This window comes from Trichosurus vulpecula, chromosome 7 (genome assembly GCF_011100635.1).
Source record: "Trichosurus vulpecula isolate mTriVul1 chromosome 7, mTriVul1.pri, whole genome shotgun sequence".
Taxonomy (NCBI): domain Eukaryota; kingdom Metazoa; phylum Chordata; class Mammalia; order Diprotodontia; family Phalangeridae; genus Trichosurus; species Trichosurus vulpecula.
Genome location: NC_050579.1, coordinates 142,724,141 through 142,742,676, shown reverse-complemented (window position 1 = coordinate 142,742,676; position 18,536 = coordinate 142,724,141). Strand labels below are relative to the sequence as shown.

General features: G+C 35.5%; 1 protein-coding gene across 6 annotated transcripts in view; it reads right to left on the bottom strand.

The window, feature by feature from the left end:
- The window catches only part of TBC1D32 (TBC1 domain family member 32), a 208,766-nt gene that overhangs the window by 61,889 nt on the left and 128,341 nt on the right, over nt 1-18,536 (bottom strand). For all 6 annotated transcript variants that reach the window (XM_036767860.1, XM_036767862.1, XM_036767861.1 and 3 more), the window contains one exon: nt 14,225-14,353. In XM_036767860.1, the coding sequence (XP_036623755.1) occupies nt 14,225-14,353 (129 nt within the window). The remainder of the gene's footprint in view (nt 1-14,224; nt 14,354-18,536) is intronic.

Sequence of the window (18,536 nt, the reverse complement as noted above, 5' to 3'; positions counted from 1 at the left end):
TTTATCACTATCTATGCAAATTATGCCACAATCTGAATATTTAGCTCTGATCTCTTCTGAGCCCTAGTCCCATACTGACAAATGTCCATTTGGGTATTTCAAAACAGATGTCCTATAAGACATCTCAAATTCAACATGTACAAAACAGAACTTAGTATCTTTCCCCCTGAATGTATTCCTCTAAATTTCCCTATTTCAATGAAGGACACTGCCTTCTAGTGTCCCAAGCTTGCAGTGTCAATAGTATGCTCACTTCTTCACTCCCTTTTTAACCACATATCAATTAGTTGTCAAATACTGTCATTTCTACATCCACAATATTTCATGGCTCCTTCTTAATATTTACATAGGCACTACCTTCTTTAAGACCTTTGTCAACCCCTCATTTAGATTTCGGTAAATAAGGGCTTAAATAGTTCCACTGCTACAATTATCTCCCTACTCCAATCATCTTCTACACTGCTACCATTTTCCTAAAATCCACGACTGACAATATAACATTCCTATTGTCAACTCCAATGACCAAACTCCCTTTACCCCTGACAAATACATTGCCTCTAGGATAAAATAAAAACTCAAGTTTGTCATTTAAAGCCCTTTATAACCTGGTCTTTCCCAATCCTTGCCTTTCCCTCCCAGCTATGAGTACCCCTTGCGTCAAAGCCACCTTTATCAATCAATAAATATGTATTCTGTACCTACTACCAGGCACTGTACTAGGTGCTGGGGATACTAGTTCAAAGAATGAAGCAACCCCTACTCTCAAAAAACTTACATTCTAATGGGGGAGAAAAAAAGTATATGTATATAAATATATAAATACACAAACACATATGTAAATGTATATTCAGAATAAATAAAAAGAATAAATACAAATAAATACATGTAATTAAATATAAGGTAGTTTGGGAGGGAGGGAACTAAAAGTTGCGGAAATCAGGAAAGGCTCATTTACAAAGTGAGGCTTGAACTGTGGACTGAAGTAAGAGAGATTCTGTGAGGCAAGGGTGAAGAGGAAATGCATTCCAAGCAAATGGGGCTGCCAGTGAAAAGACATGGGGATGGGGGAATGGGTGTTGTTTCTGAGGAATAGTAACAAGACCAATTTAGCTGGTTCACAAAATGCGGAAGGGAAATAGTATCAAATAAGGCTGAAAAGAGGTTGCAGCAAGGCTGTGATAAGCTTTAAAAAGTGAACAGAGAAGTTTATATTTTATTCTAGAGACTGTAGGGAACCACTGAAGCTAACTGTAGGGGACTAGCCTGGTCAGATGTGTGCTTAAGGATAATCACTTTAGCAGCACTGTAGAGCAATGGTATCAAACTCAAATAGAAATGGATCTCTGTGCTCTTTATATTGGCTTAGAAAACCACTATATTTCATTATATTCTTATTTATTTTATTAAACATTTCCCAATTATGTTTTAATCTACTCTGCGTCACACTTGGGAGTTTTGCAGGCTGCAGTGAGTTTGACACCTCTGGAGTATAGTAGGGATGGAGTGGGAAAAGGCTTGTGACTTGGAGATCAGTGCAATAACCTAGGTGAAAGGTAGTGAGGGCCTGAACTAAAGTGACCAGATGTGAGAAATGGTGTACAGATAAAAACAGCAATATCTGTCAACTAATTAGATATGTTCATAAAGGGAACATAAAAAGTTGAGGTAAGATCAAAATTACGAAACTAGAAGAGTGGAAGAATAGTAGTGTCTGACGGCAGCAGAAAAATTTGGAAGAGGGATGAGATTGGGGATAAAGACAACAAATTCTGTTTTGGATATGTTGAGTTTGAAATGTCCATAAGATGTCCAATATGAAATGTAAGATAGCCAATTGCTGATGTGGGACTGAAGCTCAAGGAAAAGAGAAGGTCAGAATATTGATCTTTGAATCATCAGCATAGCAATGATAATTAAACTCAAGGGACCTCAACATGGTCACCATGACAGAAGATGTGTAGAGACATAAGAGGGGTTCAGGACAGAGCCTTGGAGTAATATCTAGAGTAGGAGCATTGATATAGATTATCTAAAACTGCTGACCAACAACATCAGCCAAAAAAGAGAACTTAAGACTATTCAGTCCTATAGGAGAACTAGAAGGATGCAGTACCACAAAGATCCAAAGACAACAGTATTCAGGAAGAGAAGTTAATCTTACAATGTCAGAAACTGGGAGAAAGAAAAGAGTAGGAGATGATGCCAAGAAGTTCGAGATGAAAAGAAGTAGAGGGAATTTAGGTGGCTGAGGGTATTGAGGGGAAGGTATGGAGAAAAGACAGAATGTCTGGAATAGCTTGTGTGGCAAATGAGAAAAGAAAATCAATTAGAGAGGAATAAAAGGATTGTCTTGTTACAGTGATGACCATTTTTAAAATTTCATTTTAGTCATATTTTTAAGTTCCAAAACTTTTCCTCCCTTTAGGCCCTCTCTCACCCATTGAGAAGCAAACAATGTTAGTGAGGGTCAATTTGAAGCCAGATAACATGTACGAAGCATAGTAATGTGACTTCTTCCAGCTCTATTCAGCATGAGTAGGAGGAGATGAGGTAGACTGTCGAAATAATCCAGGGCTGAGATTTGTCAGAAGATAGGGAGTGAGTGACAATAATGCTTAACTTACAAGATATAGTCTCTGCCCTCAAGGAAGCTTGTTACCAGCTTGGAGGGATCAGGGAAGGCCTCGTAGGTTGTAAAAATATGTATTAAAGTTTTTTGTCCATTGAAAAAAAGTATACATCTCCAGAATAACCTAGAGAGATACCATAGCAATTATCAAATAAACCAGTTTTATATATATATATATATATATATATACGATAAATAAAAAATAACTTAATAGTGGGAAGGAACTTTTAAGGCTTCCTACCAGAGGCATCACTTGAGTTGATCCTTAAGTGCAGCTACGGCTTGACATGGAGGTTCGAAGGGAGAACATTTTAATTATAGTAAACAGCTAGTGCAAAGGCATGGAGATGGGAGATGGAACATTATATGTGAAGAATAGCAAAAAGTCCAGTATGGCTGGACCACAGCATGCATGGAGACACTTCCTAGCTGTGTGACTCTGGACAAGTCACTTGACTCTGTTAGCCTCAGTTTTCTCATCTGTAAAATGAGCTGGAGAAGGAAATTGTAAACTACTAGAGTATCTGGGCCAAGAAAACCCCAAATGGTGTCACAAAGAGTCAGACACAACTGAAACAACTGAACAACAAGTAAGATGTAAGAAGGCAAATTGCAAGATAACTGAGACTTGTCCATAATATGTAATACTTAATAAGTAATGTGATAAGTAAAAAGTAATAAGTAATATGTAAGAAGACTACAAAGACATCAGTGGCAAGTTAAATGACAATTGTCCACCTTAAGGTTTTAATTTCACTCTGAATGAGTAATATCTCAAATAAGCTTTTTACTTTGAATTTAGCAGTATAAACTCACGCTAATCTAAGATGAAAGATACTTATTTTGTACCCAGGATAAAGCCAAACAATGATTTTTAAAATGAAAGCATCTATCTTAGGTAGTTCAAATTTGGGGGCAAACTATCCAGATACTGGCATTATGCCAATATTTTAGTTCAGTGTTTCAATTAATGTAATAGTAACTAAGTAATTGTATATTGCTAAGCAATTCTTTGAAACTCAGGAGCAAAAATCAATTTTGGGTAGCTAGATATGCGACTATACATTCATCACTGAATTGAGAGAATTCTTAATCAAATCTGAACACAAATTTTTTTTAACTGAATGGAATTAACAATTTACTGAGGACTTTGAATGCTTTTTTTTTTCCATGAAACTCAATTTAGCATGATGATATGTGACCTACAAATCACAGTTCTCTATAGTAATAATATACTACATGAAAATAATAAAAGCCCATTTGAATTAGGGCACACACTTTTATTATATTTTCAAAAGTAGTGACTGACTTGAACAAGTCCACCTATTCTTTCTTTCCCAATCTCTGTTGTAACTAGTAGTGTGGATTTGCAAAACTGGCTATGGATTATATATGCAGTCTGTTTCCAATGAACACGGTCATACCTAGTGATCCAGACAAGACCTCAAATATGTCTCCCTCTCAGTTTTCCTGGTTTCCTTCAAGACAGCTTAAATCCTGCCTTCTTGAACCAATCCCAACCCCAGCAGATGCTAGAACCTTCCCCTCCCAGACAATCTTCCATCCACTTTGTATATATCTCGTAGGAACCTAGTTATTTACCCATTATTTCCCCCGTTAGAGGATAAGATCCGCAAAGAGAGAGACTTTTTTTTGCTTTTCTTTGACCACTAATTTGCTGAGCACGATATCCGGCACACAGTAATCCCTTAATAAATGTTTATCAACTGGATAACTAGCAGATTTCATAATAAATAGGAAATATTTATTAAGATATAAAAGGTAACTATCTTTTTGATTTCAAAGCTCACAACCCTAACCAACTGAGTTAATTTAACAGAAGTTTTTCTTCATTGTATATTTATTAAGCACTTACTATGTTCTCAGAACTATACTAAAAGCTGGAAATACAAGCAACCCAGAAAGTCTCTGTTCCCAAGGAACTTACGTTCTGATAGAGAAAGATAACACATAAAGGGGAGCTAGGAGGGAGAGAAGTAGAGAGGTATGTTCCTAGAGGCAGAGAATGGAAATGGCCTAGAAGTGAGTGAAGGCCTAGATTCAGATAAGATAAAGACCAAGATGGAAAATTAAAGCCCAGAATGGTTCCAAGGGCAGAGTCCAAAAGAAGGTAGAGATGATGGAATAAATGGAGGCGGCATTATGATCAGTATATGATCAACAACTTCACTATGTTGTTAATTGAGCAAAATACTCTACCATCTACATCCTTAAGAATGAATGAACCTGGGGAAGAGCCAAGATGGCAACTGGAAAACAGGGACTCGTTTAAGCTCTCTCTGAAATCCCTCCAATCACCTGTAAAAAACAGCTCTGAACAAATTCTAGAACTACAGAACCCACGAAATGACAGAGGGAAACAAGTCTGCAGCCCAAGACCTGGATGGTCGCTGGGAAGGGTCTATCGCACCGTGCTGGCAGCAGAGCACAGCCCAGCAAGGGCTGTGCCACTACAGACCAGACCGGGAGTTGGGTGGAGCAGGCCTTAGGGCCCTGAATCATGGAGCTGTGGCAGTTACCAGACTTGTGTGTGGCCTATATTGAATTGCTTGTCTTCTCAAAGAGGGTGGGTAGGGAGGGATGAAGGGAGAGAATTTGGAACTCAAATTTCTAAAAACAAATGCTCAAAAAAAAAAGTTGTTTTTACATGCAACTGGGAAATAAGATATATGGGCAATGGGGTATAGAAATCTATCTTGCCCTATAAGAAAGTCAGGGGAAAGGAGATGAGGGGGCAGTGGGGTGACAGAAGGAGGAAAGGGGGCAATCAAAATATATGCCATCTTGGAGTGGGGCGGGGTAGAAATGGGGAGAAAAATCTGTAACTCAAAATCTTCTGGAAATTAAGGTTGAAAACTAAAATATTAAATAATCAGTAATAAATTCTTTTAAAAAAAGAACGAATGAACCTTCCCCTGGAGTTGGATGTCAGAGGACCTGGAAGGTTTACATCTGGCCTCTAATGCATAAACTCTCGTTACGATCTTTAGCAAGTAGCTTAACCTCATTGGGCTTTAGTTTCCTCCTCTACAAAATAATGGGATTGCATTAGCTTAAATATCCTCTGTGGTAACTGTTAGCTTTACTTTTATGGTACAACCAAAGATTAAAAGAGTTATAGAAAGTATAAAATATCAGTAACCAAACGGAATTCTTTTAAACAGATTTGAAGAAACTATATAAAATGTGGAATTTTTTTTCCATTATGAATTTTTTCTAAATAAGTCTAGTCCCTAGAATAAAAATATCATTACGGTTAATCAGATAAGAAACAATTAATGAAACTTGACAACCAGATTTGTATACTGGATTGAGGAAGAAATTTGATAATAAAGAAAATGATTATTTGGCACAAGCAACAGGGAGCCCTTGAATATTTTTAATCAATAATGGGTCACCATGGTATGGAAGTGACCCTGTGTTCTCAAAGTTTATGCCAGTAAACTCTGGCAAGTTCTATTAAACTGAAAAGTTTTTGAGTACAAAAATATAGTGCAGTGGAAAGAATACAGAACTCGGGTCAGCAGAGACATGGTTTCCTATCCCACCTCTGTCATTTATGCTCTTGCATAGCCATGCATAAGTCTCTTCTCTCCCAGCCTCAATTTCTTACATTCAAGCAGAACATATGTAGTACCTATCTCATGTCTGCCCTGACCTCAAATGACAATATTTAGCAAGCACCTCATCAAAGTGTTATAAAAATGTCAGTTACAGGTCCAGTGAAGGCCTACAGTCTGTATGTCAGCCTAGCCTAGCATGAAAACATTCAGTATCCAAAGGTTGGCTGCTAGGTGACAAATGTTTTGGCCACAGAAACTCATGAAAACATCAACTAAGGTGAAGACAGTTTTTGTAATCAACCTGAGTAGAGATAGGACATATCACCTAAAATAGAACTTTTGAAGTACTTGGATAAAAAGAATGATATTAGATCTGTGCTGTAGGAAAATGAATCTGGAAGTTATGTTCAGGATGAATGTGGGTAAGGGAAGAGGTAGGAATTAGTTAAAGTAAGCAGAGAAGAAAGTTCAAGGCATTCCAGTAATCCAAGTAATGAGGAACTTAAGGTAGTGCCAATGGGATCATAGATTTTGAACTCGAAGGGACATTAGAGATAATCTAGTCCAACTTCTGTGTCATCTTATATATGAACAATAAGACCCAAAAGGGTTCAGTGACTCATTCAAAGTCACAAAACTTATAAATGGCAAAGTCAAGATTTGAAACCAGGTCCTCTTATCTCAGATTCTGCCTTCTTCCCTCCAATCATACAACTGAGATAGTATTGACATGCCGTGGAAAAAAAGGATAAATTCAAAAGATAATGTTTAGATAGAATCAGTAGACCCTAGCAATCAATTGGATAGAAAGAAAGGGCATATTTTTATAATTGCTTAATGCATATTATTTTTATCTGTATGACTGTATTTTAATTCCCTTAAGAGTTTCTTAAATCCCTATACTTCTTTTAGATTTCTTATAATAACAGAAATATATGCATTTAGCTGCTTCTTAACAAGTTGGTCAGCAATTTATTGACGTTCTTTGAGCTTATGTTACTTTTCATTCATAAGAATATAGCTAAGATCAATTTATTCCTCATGATAATTATAATAACTAAATGTTTATTAAATATTCATACCCATAATGCTGGATAATGTAATTTCTGCATAGATGGAATACTAACTTTTGGAAAATTTGTATCTAAAAGCTTTTGTTCTTAGTTCTAATTACTTATGCTTTAAAATTTTTGATATTGTGATGTTTGATACACTAAGCCATATTAAATTCGGTACTTTGGAAACAATGATTTGTTTAATATTTTTGTGTTGAGCTTTCTTAGAAGCACTTAACCTTAGTTGACAGACAATACTCAAATGAGAAAATATATGAAGTTACAGATCCACTGTTTATCATTTATCTAAACTAGGGGGAAGAAGATAATGGGATTGAGGAGGGGCAGAATACAAGAATGTACACGTATAACTCATTTGACCCTTCTCAATGAAATGATTGGTGAATACAAGGATATGTCAATTCAGTCAAACAGCAGGTATAAGGAGGTCTTTTGATTGAACTACCATTCTTTGAATTAGCCTATTTCTGTCAAAATTATTTAACTGTATTTCTTGTTTTATAAAAACTTCCATCTGTTTGCATATTATAATACAAGTGGTGAAAGCTTATAGTTAGGCAAAAGTTAGTCAAACATTTATTACATGCATAATATATGGCAGGCACTGCGCTAAGTACTGAGGTTGTAAAGATAAAAGACAGTCCCTCCTCTCAAGAAGCTCACACTCTAATGGGGGAGACAAAATGTAAATAACTATGTACAAACAAACTATATACAGAATAAATTGGAAATAATCAACAGAGGGAAGGCATTAGAATTAAGAGGGGTAGTAAAAACTTCCTTTAGGAGAAGAGAACTTTAGCTAAGGCTTGAATGAAGCCAGGAGACAGAAATGAAGAAGCAGAACTGTCTAGGAATAGGGAAAAACTAATAAAAATGTCCAGAGGTGGGAGATGGACTGTCTTGTTTGAAGAAGAGCAAGAGAAGGTCAATGGCACTTGAGTAAGACTGAAAAGGGGGGAGAGGCAGTGAAGAATACTTTATTAATATTTTGCTTTTTTCAATCTTCTTTATTGAAGATGATCCTTAAATTAAAGATGATAGAACAACAGAAATTAAGAGGAAATTGAAACCTTAGATAGGTGAAGAAAAGTCAACAGAGTGCTTAGTAGCTCTCATAGAACTCAAGTCATAAAGTCTATAAATTACAACCCAGAGAACTGAAAAGAGTTTATAGGTCACAGAATTATATATTTTCATTGACCTTCTGAAAAGTTTTAGAGGTGCTGCAGGACAGATTTTCAAAAACTGTTAATCAAATTAGAGGCCAATGAACAAACCTGTTTCCATTCAAAAAACAGACCATGAGCATTCCTTAAAAAAAAAAAACAAAAAAAACCCCACCTCTGTGGTATAGAATATTCCAGGTTTTTCTCTTGTAGTAAGGGAATTTAGGTCAGAGTCAGTGAGTAAAAAAATATAACATGTTGGGGTAAGAGTAAATGGAGTGGGTGCTAGAAAAGATTAGTTGAGGTTGGTAGGCAGGGTACCTCTGGAGGACCAATTGTATTTTTCCTAGGTCTCTTACTGTGTTATTGTGGAATGTGGCACAATGAGATGGAAAAAATAAGGATGCCTGTGGTAGTTCTGGGTCATGATTTATCATACTCTAGAGCCAATACTAGAATTAGCAAAGTCTTAAAGATGAAAGCTGTAGTCAGTTTCAGCCTTTCACTTAGCCTGTCAGAACTGTACCAACTGAACTCAAATTTATGTTCTCATCTCAAGGCAAATAGTGATTGGGAATGATTATATTTAATTTTTTATATTTTTATATTTATATTTAATCAAGAAGCATTTATTAAACACATCCTACCTGAAAAGCACTGCTCTGGGTGATAAGGATAAAAATGCAAAAATGAAACAGTCCTTGCTTCAAGGAACTCACATTCCTTCTGGGATAAAACAATATGCACATCTAAATGACTAGAATGTCATTTGTGAGGAAAAGCAAGAAGAGTAGCTTTGTTGGTGTGCAGGAAGAAGAGAAAAAAATATAGGGTGCCCCAAAAGTCAATTCATTTTAAGCTTTAATAGCTGTAAAGTGTTTTAAATGCCAAACAAAGGAGTTTTAATTTGATGCTAGTGGAGATGATGTTAGGGAGACACTAGAGTTCATTGAGAAGGAGATGACAAGTGGTTATTAAAAGAAGGCATTTCAAGTAATACTCTGGCAGCTTAAGTAGATGGTAGATTGAAAAACTAGGTGACTTGAGGCAGGGAGACCAACTGAGGGACTATAGCGAAGTACTGGTGCCAAGGGCCTGAAGAAGGGTGATAAGTAGAAATGAGACAGAAGTGAAAGCTGCTGTGGAGCCATAATCAACAAGATTTGGCAATAGATTGGATTCATTGTTGTTTTTCAGTCATTTCAGTCATGTCTGACTCTTGGTGATCCCATTTGGGGTTTTCTTGGCAAAGATACTTGAGTGGTTTGCCATTCCTTCTCCAGCTCATTTTACAGATGAGGAACTGAGGCAAATATGGTTAAGTGATTTGCCCAAGGTGACACAGCTAGTGAGTATCTGAGGTCAGATTTGGACTTAGGAAGATGCGTCTTCCTGACTCTTGGCCCAATACGTTGCATCAATGAGCTGACCCTGAACAGAAATAGAGAATTTTCCAAAAGATCTGAGTGCAGGGAAAAATTAGCTCTGTTTTGGGCATGATGAGTTTAAAATGCCTACAGGACATCTAGTTCAAAGATTCTAATGGGCAGTTGGTGACGCTGGATTGAAGCTCAAGAGAGAGATGAGGACAGGAAATATAGAACTGGGATATGTCTACATAGTGATAACAATTAAACCCATGGAAGCTGTAACTTCACCAAGAATCAGGATAAAGACAGAAAGGCTCAAGACAGAATCATGTAGTATACCCACAGTCAGGGAATGGAATTTAGATGACGAACCAATAAAAGAGGCTGAGGAGTGGTCAAACAGGTGAGGCGAACACCAAAAGAATTCAGTGTCATGAAAATCCAGAGAAGAGTGTCCACATGAAGGAAGAGGGGTCAATAGCTTCAAATATTTAGATGTCCAGAAGGATGAGGATTGAGAATACATTTTTGGATACAATCAATGTAAAATTTCCTTTGCTTAACTATGCATATGTGTTATCTAAAAAATTTTTTTGTTTTTATTATTTTTTTATTTTCTTCCGTAGGTCAGGAGGTGGTGGGAGAGAGAAAAAAATAAGTACTCATTGATTGAAAAAAAGAGAAAAGATCAGTGGATCTGGTAATTAAGAAATAATTCTTAACTTTGAAGAGAGCAGTTTAAGTTGAGTAGTGAGGTTAGAAGCTAGGATGAGAAGAGAATTAGAAAAGTAGATTTCGAAATAAGGAATATAGCCAGCTATTTCTAAAATTCTGGCTATGCATTGAAGGAGAAATATAAGATAACAGCTTGAGGTGAAGACAGGATGAAGATATGGTTTTTGTAAAGAAGCGTATGTTTATAGACAGCAGGGAAGGAATCGGTATACAGGGAGACAGAAGATGAATGGTTATTCTGGGTATGTATGTGTATATTTACACACACATACATACACACACACACAAACACACACACAAGTCACTTTACCTCTCTGACTTTGATCTTTAAAATGAGGCAGGTGGATTCAAAGGTCACTTCTAATTCTAAGTCTATGATTCTATGATGTTAGTATATTCTTTTATAAACTAAGCTAAAATCTGTCTCCTTGTAGCTTCCATGTTTTTGTCTCTGCCCTCGGTCTAAGCAAAATGAGTCTGTTGAAAACTTCCTTAATTCTTCCAGGTGCAATGAAAAGAGCCCTGGACCTAGAGTCAGGAAGACCTGAATTCAAATCCAGACTCAGATACCTATATACGGAAGCCAAGGAGAGCCGAATCCTTAGGAAAGTGCCTTACTGGGCCAGAAGGCCTGGCTTGATCCTGACTCATCTGTAATCCTGGGGATTCTAGGCCTATTCTAGGCCTTGACCAGCTTTGGTTCAGACTGAATATCCCTGGCACTTAACTAGCTGTGTGACTCTAGGCAAATCATAGAAAGCTCTGCCTCAATTTCCTTGTCTATAAAATGGAGATAATAATAGCACCTATCTCCATGTTGTTCTGAGGATAAAATGAGGTATTATATGTAAAGCACTTTGTAAAATTCAAAGCACTGTATAAATTCTAGCTATTATTAAAAATAATACTTTCCTAAGATAAATCTTAACTGTAGTATTCCTTTCCTTTTATATGGTATAGCAAAAAAAAATGCAGGATTTGAAGTTGGAAAACCTGGGTTCTTCCAAGGGGATTGGACCTCTTCGGTTCCCTTCTAGCTATGATCCTATGATCTTAATTTAAACGTATCTGCTCAATTAATTATAAGGATAAACCATAAGACCCATTTGTATTCTTTTTATTCTTGTTGGGCAGAAAGTACTGTTTTTGAATACATATCAATAAAGACTATTATAGATGTTTCTTTGTTTTTCTCATTGTAAAACCCTATAGCACAATGACTACTAAAATGGACTATATTTACATTGTTTGATAAATTGTTGCTTAAAAAACTGTACTATAGCATTTATAATTACTTTGTTGGCATTAAATAATTAAAACACATCATTTACAAATATACTTTTCAGAGGAAAATATAGTCATTATTTATGTTATTTTAATATGTCACTTATCCTCTATAAATGTAACTTTTTTGGAAATCCCATGAGAAAATTTTAATATTTTGCTTTGAATTTTTATCCCCATCTTTTAATTACTTAACAGATAATACACAAATTAAAATCCATATGGCATGAATGTTGACATTAGAAGCTCTTTTAAATTATAGCTTTTAATAAACAAACATTCTATTATTGACATCAAACTTATTTTCCTTAATGTCTTTCTATTTTTACCACAAGCAAATATCCACTGAAAAAATTATTTCAGTGAATGACTACTCCAGAAAATATACTTCATTCAAATAAATTGGTTTGTCATTTTAGAAATTACATTACTACTTGCTCTGCATAGCAAATTACCGTTTCTTAAAATCAAAATTCACTTTATTGATACTGAGAGGTTAACAGGATATATGAAATCTGAGTATCAATATTTCTTTTGTATTCAAGGATAGCCAATAAATGTATGAAACTTTGAAGATTGTAGAAATGTATATATCATTTGTATACAGTCTTCTAAAATGAAATAAAAACAGTTTTTCATTTTCTTTCATTATTCTAGTGGGGAAACTGGAGTCTTTCTGATATCCTATCATAAAGCCTACAAAAACATGCAGGTTCTGAACCATCAACATATAAACTTATTTAACATTCAACTTTAGTTGTGAGTCTTCCCCATCCAGCCTAACAGTGGTGATACAAAAGTAAAGAATAATGAGAATATACAGGAGAAATAGGGATATTGGAGTGGGTATTGTCCTTCAGATGTTGTTAAATCAAATTTTCTCTGAGACAATGACAAATGAAATGAACTAAGCAATCAAAGACTGATGGCAGCAATTTTATCCTACTGTTAAAAATAACAAACTTTTCAAAGGGTTTTCAAGAGTATAATCTCAAATATAAAATGAATAGTATAACAGTAATGTACTAGAACTTCCAGCAGCATTTTCTAAAAAAGAAAAATTTAGTTCCAGTTTGAACCAGTTCAAAGGAGTTTAGTAACTGAAAAACCCTAAGACCATAATACATATATATTATATCCTATAAAGTGTAAGTCCAATGAAAAATGTTATATAAGTAAGAGTTCAATGAATTTATATATCCATGTAGTTTTCTGAATTGATTCATTAAATCATCTCCTTTTACTGGAGAAAATCTTTGGTATAGTACACTAACTTTAAATGGTATTTTATTATTGGTTTTAATTTCATTAACTGTTATCCATAAGCAGCATAGTTATATATATATATATGTATATATATATATATGCTTATCTGGAAATTTCTGCTCAGAAATGCCAGACAATGATATTTTTGTTATTTTTTAGCAAAGATAACCACATATATTTTAATAAATGGTAAGAAACTGAGAAATGTGAAATTAGAACAAAAAGACCTGCTACCCTAAAATAATATAAATGTTTAAGCAATACAGAGTGTAAGTATAATAATGAAGAGTTATAAGGAAAACTTTATCTCTGAGATCCAAAAACATGTGCTGAATCACTTCAGGCAATTATTCCCTTTTTTTAAGACTGAAAGTCTTTGATCACTATTAAGAATCGGGTAGGTGGTTATTTGCCTAGAAAAGTATTCCCTAATTGCCCTCTGAACCAAGTTCCAATTCTCTTGGCATGGTACAAGGCATGATGTAGGTATCCAATAAATACTCCTTTACTGGACTTATTCATTAGAATGTTCAGCAGTAGATTAAAGTAATATGACTAATGGCAGTGCCCGAGTTTCATAAACTTTTAGAAAAATCTCCACAACCATCAGATCTGTTTTGTCAGGTTGATATTAAATTAACTTTGAATAAAGCTAACAGAAAATTTACTTTTCTTCCATGTTCTCAAGCTGGCACATACATACCAGGACTTTGTTTTCATATATTAAAGCTTGAACATATATAGTAACCCTATGAAGTTAAAATAGATATTTATGTATTAATCTGAAATACACTGTGGGGTCTGGAGCAGAAAACAAGAAGTCAACATCTAAATATAAGCATAAAAATTCATTTGTTTTAGTATAACCAAAGATTTGCTAGAACCAGGCAACTTCCAGTGTTCTAGTTTCTATTTATAACACAATGACACTTTGTGTATACTTCAATAAATTTGGGACTTTCTCGGAGAGTGGACTTTCTACTTAATTTTATGTTACCCAGATGTCAATGAGACTCATGAGGTTTTTCTACCCAATTCAAGTTCTCTTGATAGTCATTACAAGCTTCTCCATTCCATTCCACCCAGGTGGCCAAACTGCCCTAAAACTCACTGGCTCCACTGATGATATTAGGTTTGGTCCTCATAGTTTGGCGAAATTGTACTCTGCAGTTCTCTATCCATTCAGCTTGTTTATCAGAAATCTTGAAAGGAGATAAAAGCTTCCCAATATCATCATTATCTAAGTAAGAAGAAAGAAATCATGTTGTTATTCTCATAAGAAAATGAAGAATCTGGTGGAAACAAGTAATATAAACAACTATTAATCATAGTACAAGTACATGATGTTTTGAGAATAAAATAAACTTCACAAATAAATATGATTATATCTTGCAGAATTATTTATACATTTCCATCTACATACAAACCCACCACAAGCATTTATTTGTAACCATAGCTTTCTAAAATTAAAACGCTTTAACAAAGAATCATATATTTATAGCTGGAAGGGACCTTATGGAATATTTTGTCCAAATGCCACATCTTAAAGATGAGGAAACTGAAGCAAAGTGAAGTGCCACTCTCTTACTTCTCTTCAGTCTCTCCTTATTTATTGGCTCCTACCCTACTGCCTATAAATATGCTTACATCTCCCCCATCCACAAAAAAACCCTCATTTGATCCTTTCCTCCCTGCTAACTATTGTGTTATCTCTCTTTTGTCCTTTGTGGCTAACCTCCTGAGGAAGGTCATCTACAATAGGTGCTTCTGCTTCCTCTGTCATATTTTCTTCTTCCCTTCCTACAATCTGGCTTCTGACCTCATTATTCAACCAAAACTACTCACTTTGAAGTCAACAATAATCTCCTAATTGCCAAATCCAATGGCCTTTTCTCAGTCTCTATTCTTCTTGAACCTTTTGCAAACTATGATGCTGTCAATCACACTTTTCTCCTCGACATTCTCTTTTTCTCTAGGTTTTTGAGACACCACTCTCTTTTGGTTCTCCTCACGCCCATCTGACATCTATCTAACTGCTTTTTTTCAATCTCCTTTGCTGGATTCTCATTCAGATCACACCACTAACCCTGGGTTTCCCACAGGGCTGTCTTGGGCACTCTTTTCTCTATATATACTACATCACTTGATGATCTCATTTGCTCCCATGGATTAAATTATCATCTCTATGCTGGTGATTCTCAAATCCTCAAATCTACTTATCTAATTCTAATTTTTCTACTGACCTTGTCTCCTATCTCCAAATGCCTTTTGGCATCTTGAACAGGATGTCCATTAGACATTTTAAATTCAACATGTCAAAAACTAAACTCATTATCTTTTCCCCTAAATTCTCCCCCTTTCTAAACTTCCCTGTTACTATCAAAGGTATAGCCATCCTCCCAGTTTCCCATCCAACCAAATGTTGTTGACTCCTCATTTTCTCTCACTCCCCATCATGAATCTGTTGCCAAGGCCTGCCAATTTCACCCTTACATCTTTTGAATACACCCGCTTCTCTCCTCTAACTTCTTCAGTCTTCTTACACCTTATATCCCCATCCCATACCCCCAATAGATACACATACTCTTTGATCCTATGACACTAGCCTCCTGGCTATTCCACACATAAGATACTCCATCTCTCAGTTCCAGGCATTTTCTCTGGCTGTCCCCATGCCTAAAATGCTCTCCCTCCTCATCTCTACCTCCTGTCTTCCTTCAAAGTACAGTTAAATTCCACCTTTTACAGGAAGCCTTTCCCAATCCCTCCTAACTTTAGTGTCTTCTCTCTATTATTTTCCACTTATGCTATATAGCTTACGTGTCCATGTTTGTTTTTACATTGTATTCCCCATTAGATTGTAAGCTCCTCAAGGGCAGGGAGTGCCTTTTGCCTTCGTCATCCCCATTCATTAGCCCAGTTCCTGGTACATTATAGTCACTTAAAAAAGTTTATTGATTGGTGGACTACTTTGCTAAGAAGAATATGCTTTTGATTGCAATCTTCAATCCATATAGCTCTATTTTTACCACTGTAAGACCACTAATCCTTCTAAGTTTGTACACCACAAAAATCTGATATAATTTTGCCTTTTTCTTTTATTTTGTCTGCATGTTTTATAATATTCCATGCTACAGATTCATGTATTCTGACATCTCATTCTATTTTAGAGTTACATTAAATTCTTTTTCTAATGTAATAAGAAGCCTTTCTTTTTTCATGCTGGCAGTGTTAACTATTCTTCCTTTATTGTACATTTTGTTAAGGGCTTAAAAAATAGAAGAATCATTGGTAACATGGTATGCAGTAGCACAACACATCCACATGTGATGATGGGCAAGAACAGAATGATGACTTAACAACACTAAAACTTTCAACTGGCTGATATGTACCAAATTAATTGAAATTTGGCTCACATAAAATGAATCCTGTATCATTTTATAATTTCCACTTACTCAAATTTCACAGGAGCTGAGAAGGGGCAAGGATCAAAGACTATAATCCCTATCTTATGAGCTCTGAATTTAGAACTTTAAGAAGGGCCAGGGCTTGGATTTGGCAACCCCATTCATGATTGCTGGAGGGTAGGGTATGGCCCTGGTTTAGTGTCCCTGGTCAGGAATGTGGCAGGAAAGAAAAAGTCTGAAGAACAGCTCAATCCCTTTGGAATTGGCTGGACACCATTATTAGGATTTCAGTCTCAACCAGAAAGGTGCTTAAAAAATGCCTGAATGGCATGAACCTTTTTCCAATCTCAGAATTTCAAAATGACTCTTTTAAGTTACTGCCTGATATTCAACTTGCAAAACTAACATGCCTCTGAATAAATACTACTTTGGGCCACAAGCTTCTGCCAGGGATATTCCAGAAGAGTTCTGGACGGTGTAGGAGATTAGACAACATGTCCTTCCAATTTTAAATTTTATGTTGTAAGTGTGAAACCACATTTAAATTACTAAAATATAAGTAAAAAGATATACTACCTGCTTACACAAGTTTCATAATGGTAGTAAGGGTTAAACATAAACATTATTCTTACACTTTGAGATTTGCTGAAGTATGTATTATATTACTGTTTTGTAATAGAATCATTCTAATTTTATTGACCCTGGGTGACATATGTAAGGCAGTCCAATCACAATCTGTGATTAGATTCTGCTACATATTATTTACTAATGAAATAGATATCTCAGGCAGCTACTAGGTATTTATCTAGAAAGATTAGAAAATTATACTTTCCCTTAGGGAATACCACACTATCAAGATCATTTTCTAATAGACTCCTAAATGAATAATGAAAATCCAATATGTCTAGTAAAATATAGTGCTTGTTAGGCTAAATGAGTAAACAGTTTACAGAGGTTCTCCCGATTCCTGTTTAATACTAATAATTTTCTTTTGAACAGAGAGTAATTGTTACTTAATAATTTATACTTTTACATGTCTGATCCTGCTGTGCTATGGGGGTGGATGGTGGAAGGGATCCGGATCTGTAAATTCACTGTTATAGGGGACTTCCAATAAGGAAACTGCCTCTAACAGTGGGACTGCTGGGGAAAATTCAGTGCTAGACTTGCTTGAGGCACTGAGAGTTTATTACTTTATCAGGCTCACTCAGCCACTTATGTACAAGAAGTAAGACTTGAGTCCAGTCTTCCTGATTACTTGGTTAGCTCTCTATCCAAGATCATACATTTAAACTTATAACTGTAATTCTGTATTCCAAGTCGTACTGACAAAATCTCTTATGACCCTTATTTCTTAATTGTCTCTAATTCTCTGTTTAGTCTTATTACCAAAGTAAGCAAGAGTATCTGCCTTTATTTCAACTAATAGTTGGTAAGCTTTTTGAGGAAAAGGACTATGATTGCAACTTTCCATCTATCCCTAAAAGCCTAGCACAGTGTTTTGCACACATATCAATAGATGGAGTTGTGATTTTTTTTTAATCTGAGAACTCCTGTTTTTCACAGATTGCAACAAATTTATAAAATTATAGTTAGCTTAAGATGTTTAGAGAAAACAACTGACTTGCCCATGATCAAACATGGAAGGATCAGAGGCCAGTTTTAAACCTAGATTTACTAACTCCAAGTTCAACAATTTATTCACCATGCCATGTTACTTTTGTGTCTTGCAAACAGTAAACACCATATTACTATTTAAGAGAGAGAAATATAGCACTTTACCTACTTGTTTGGAGAGGGTGTAAGGATAGCTTAAGTCATAAAGACAGCAAAGCAGAGAGGAAGAAAGAACAGATGAAGGGGGAGAAGGGAGAAGAGGAAACAGAAATATCATTCACTACAAAAAACAGGGAGCAAAGAGGAGTTAAAAAGAGTGACAAGATCAGGAAGTCTGGCAGATTTCCAGATATTTCTTCTGAGCCTGAATCTTTAGTGTACCTTCATTATTTTACGTAA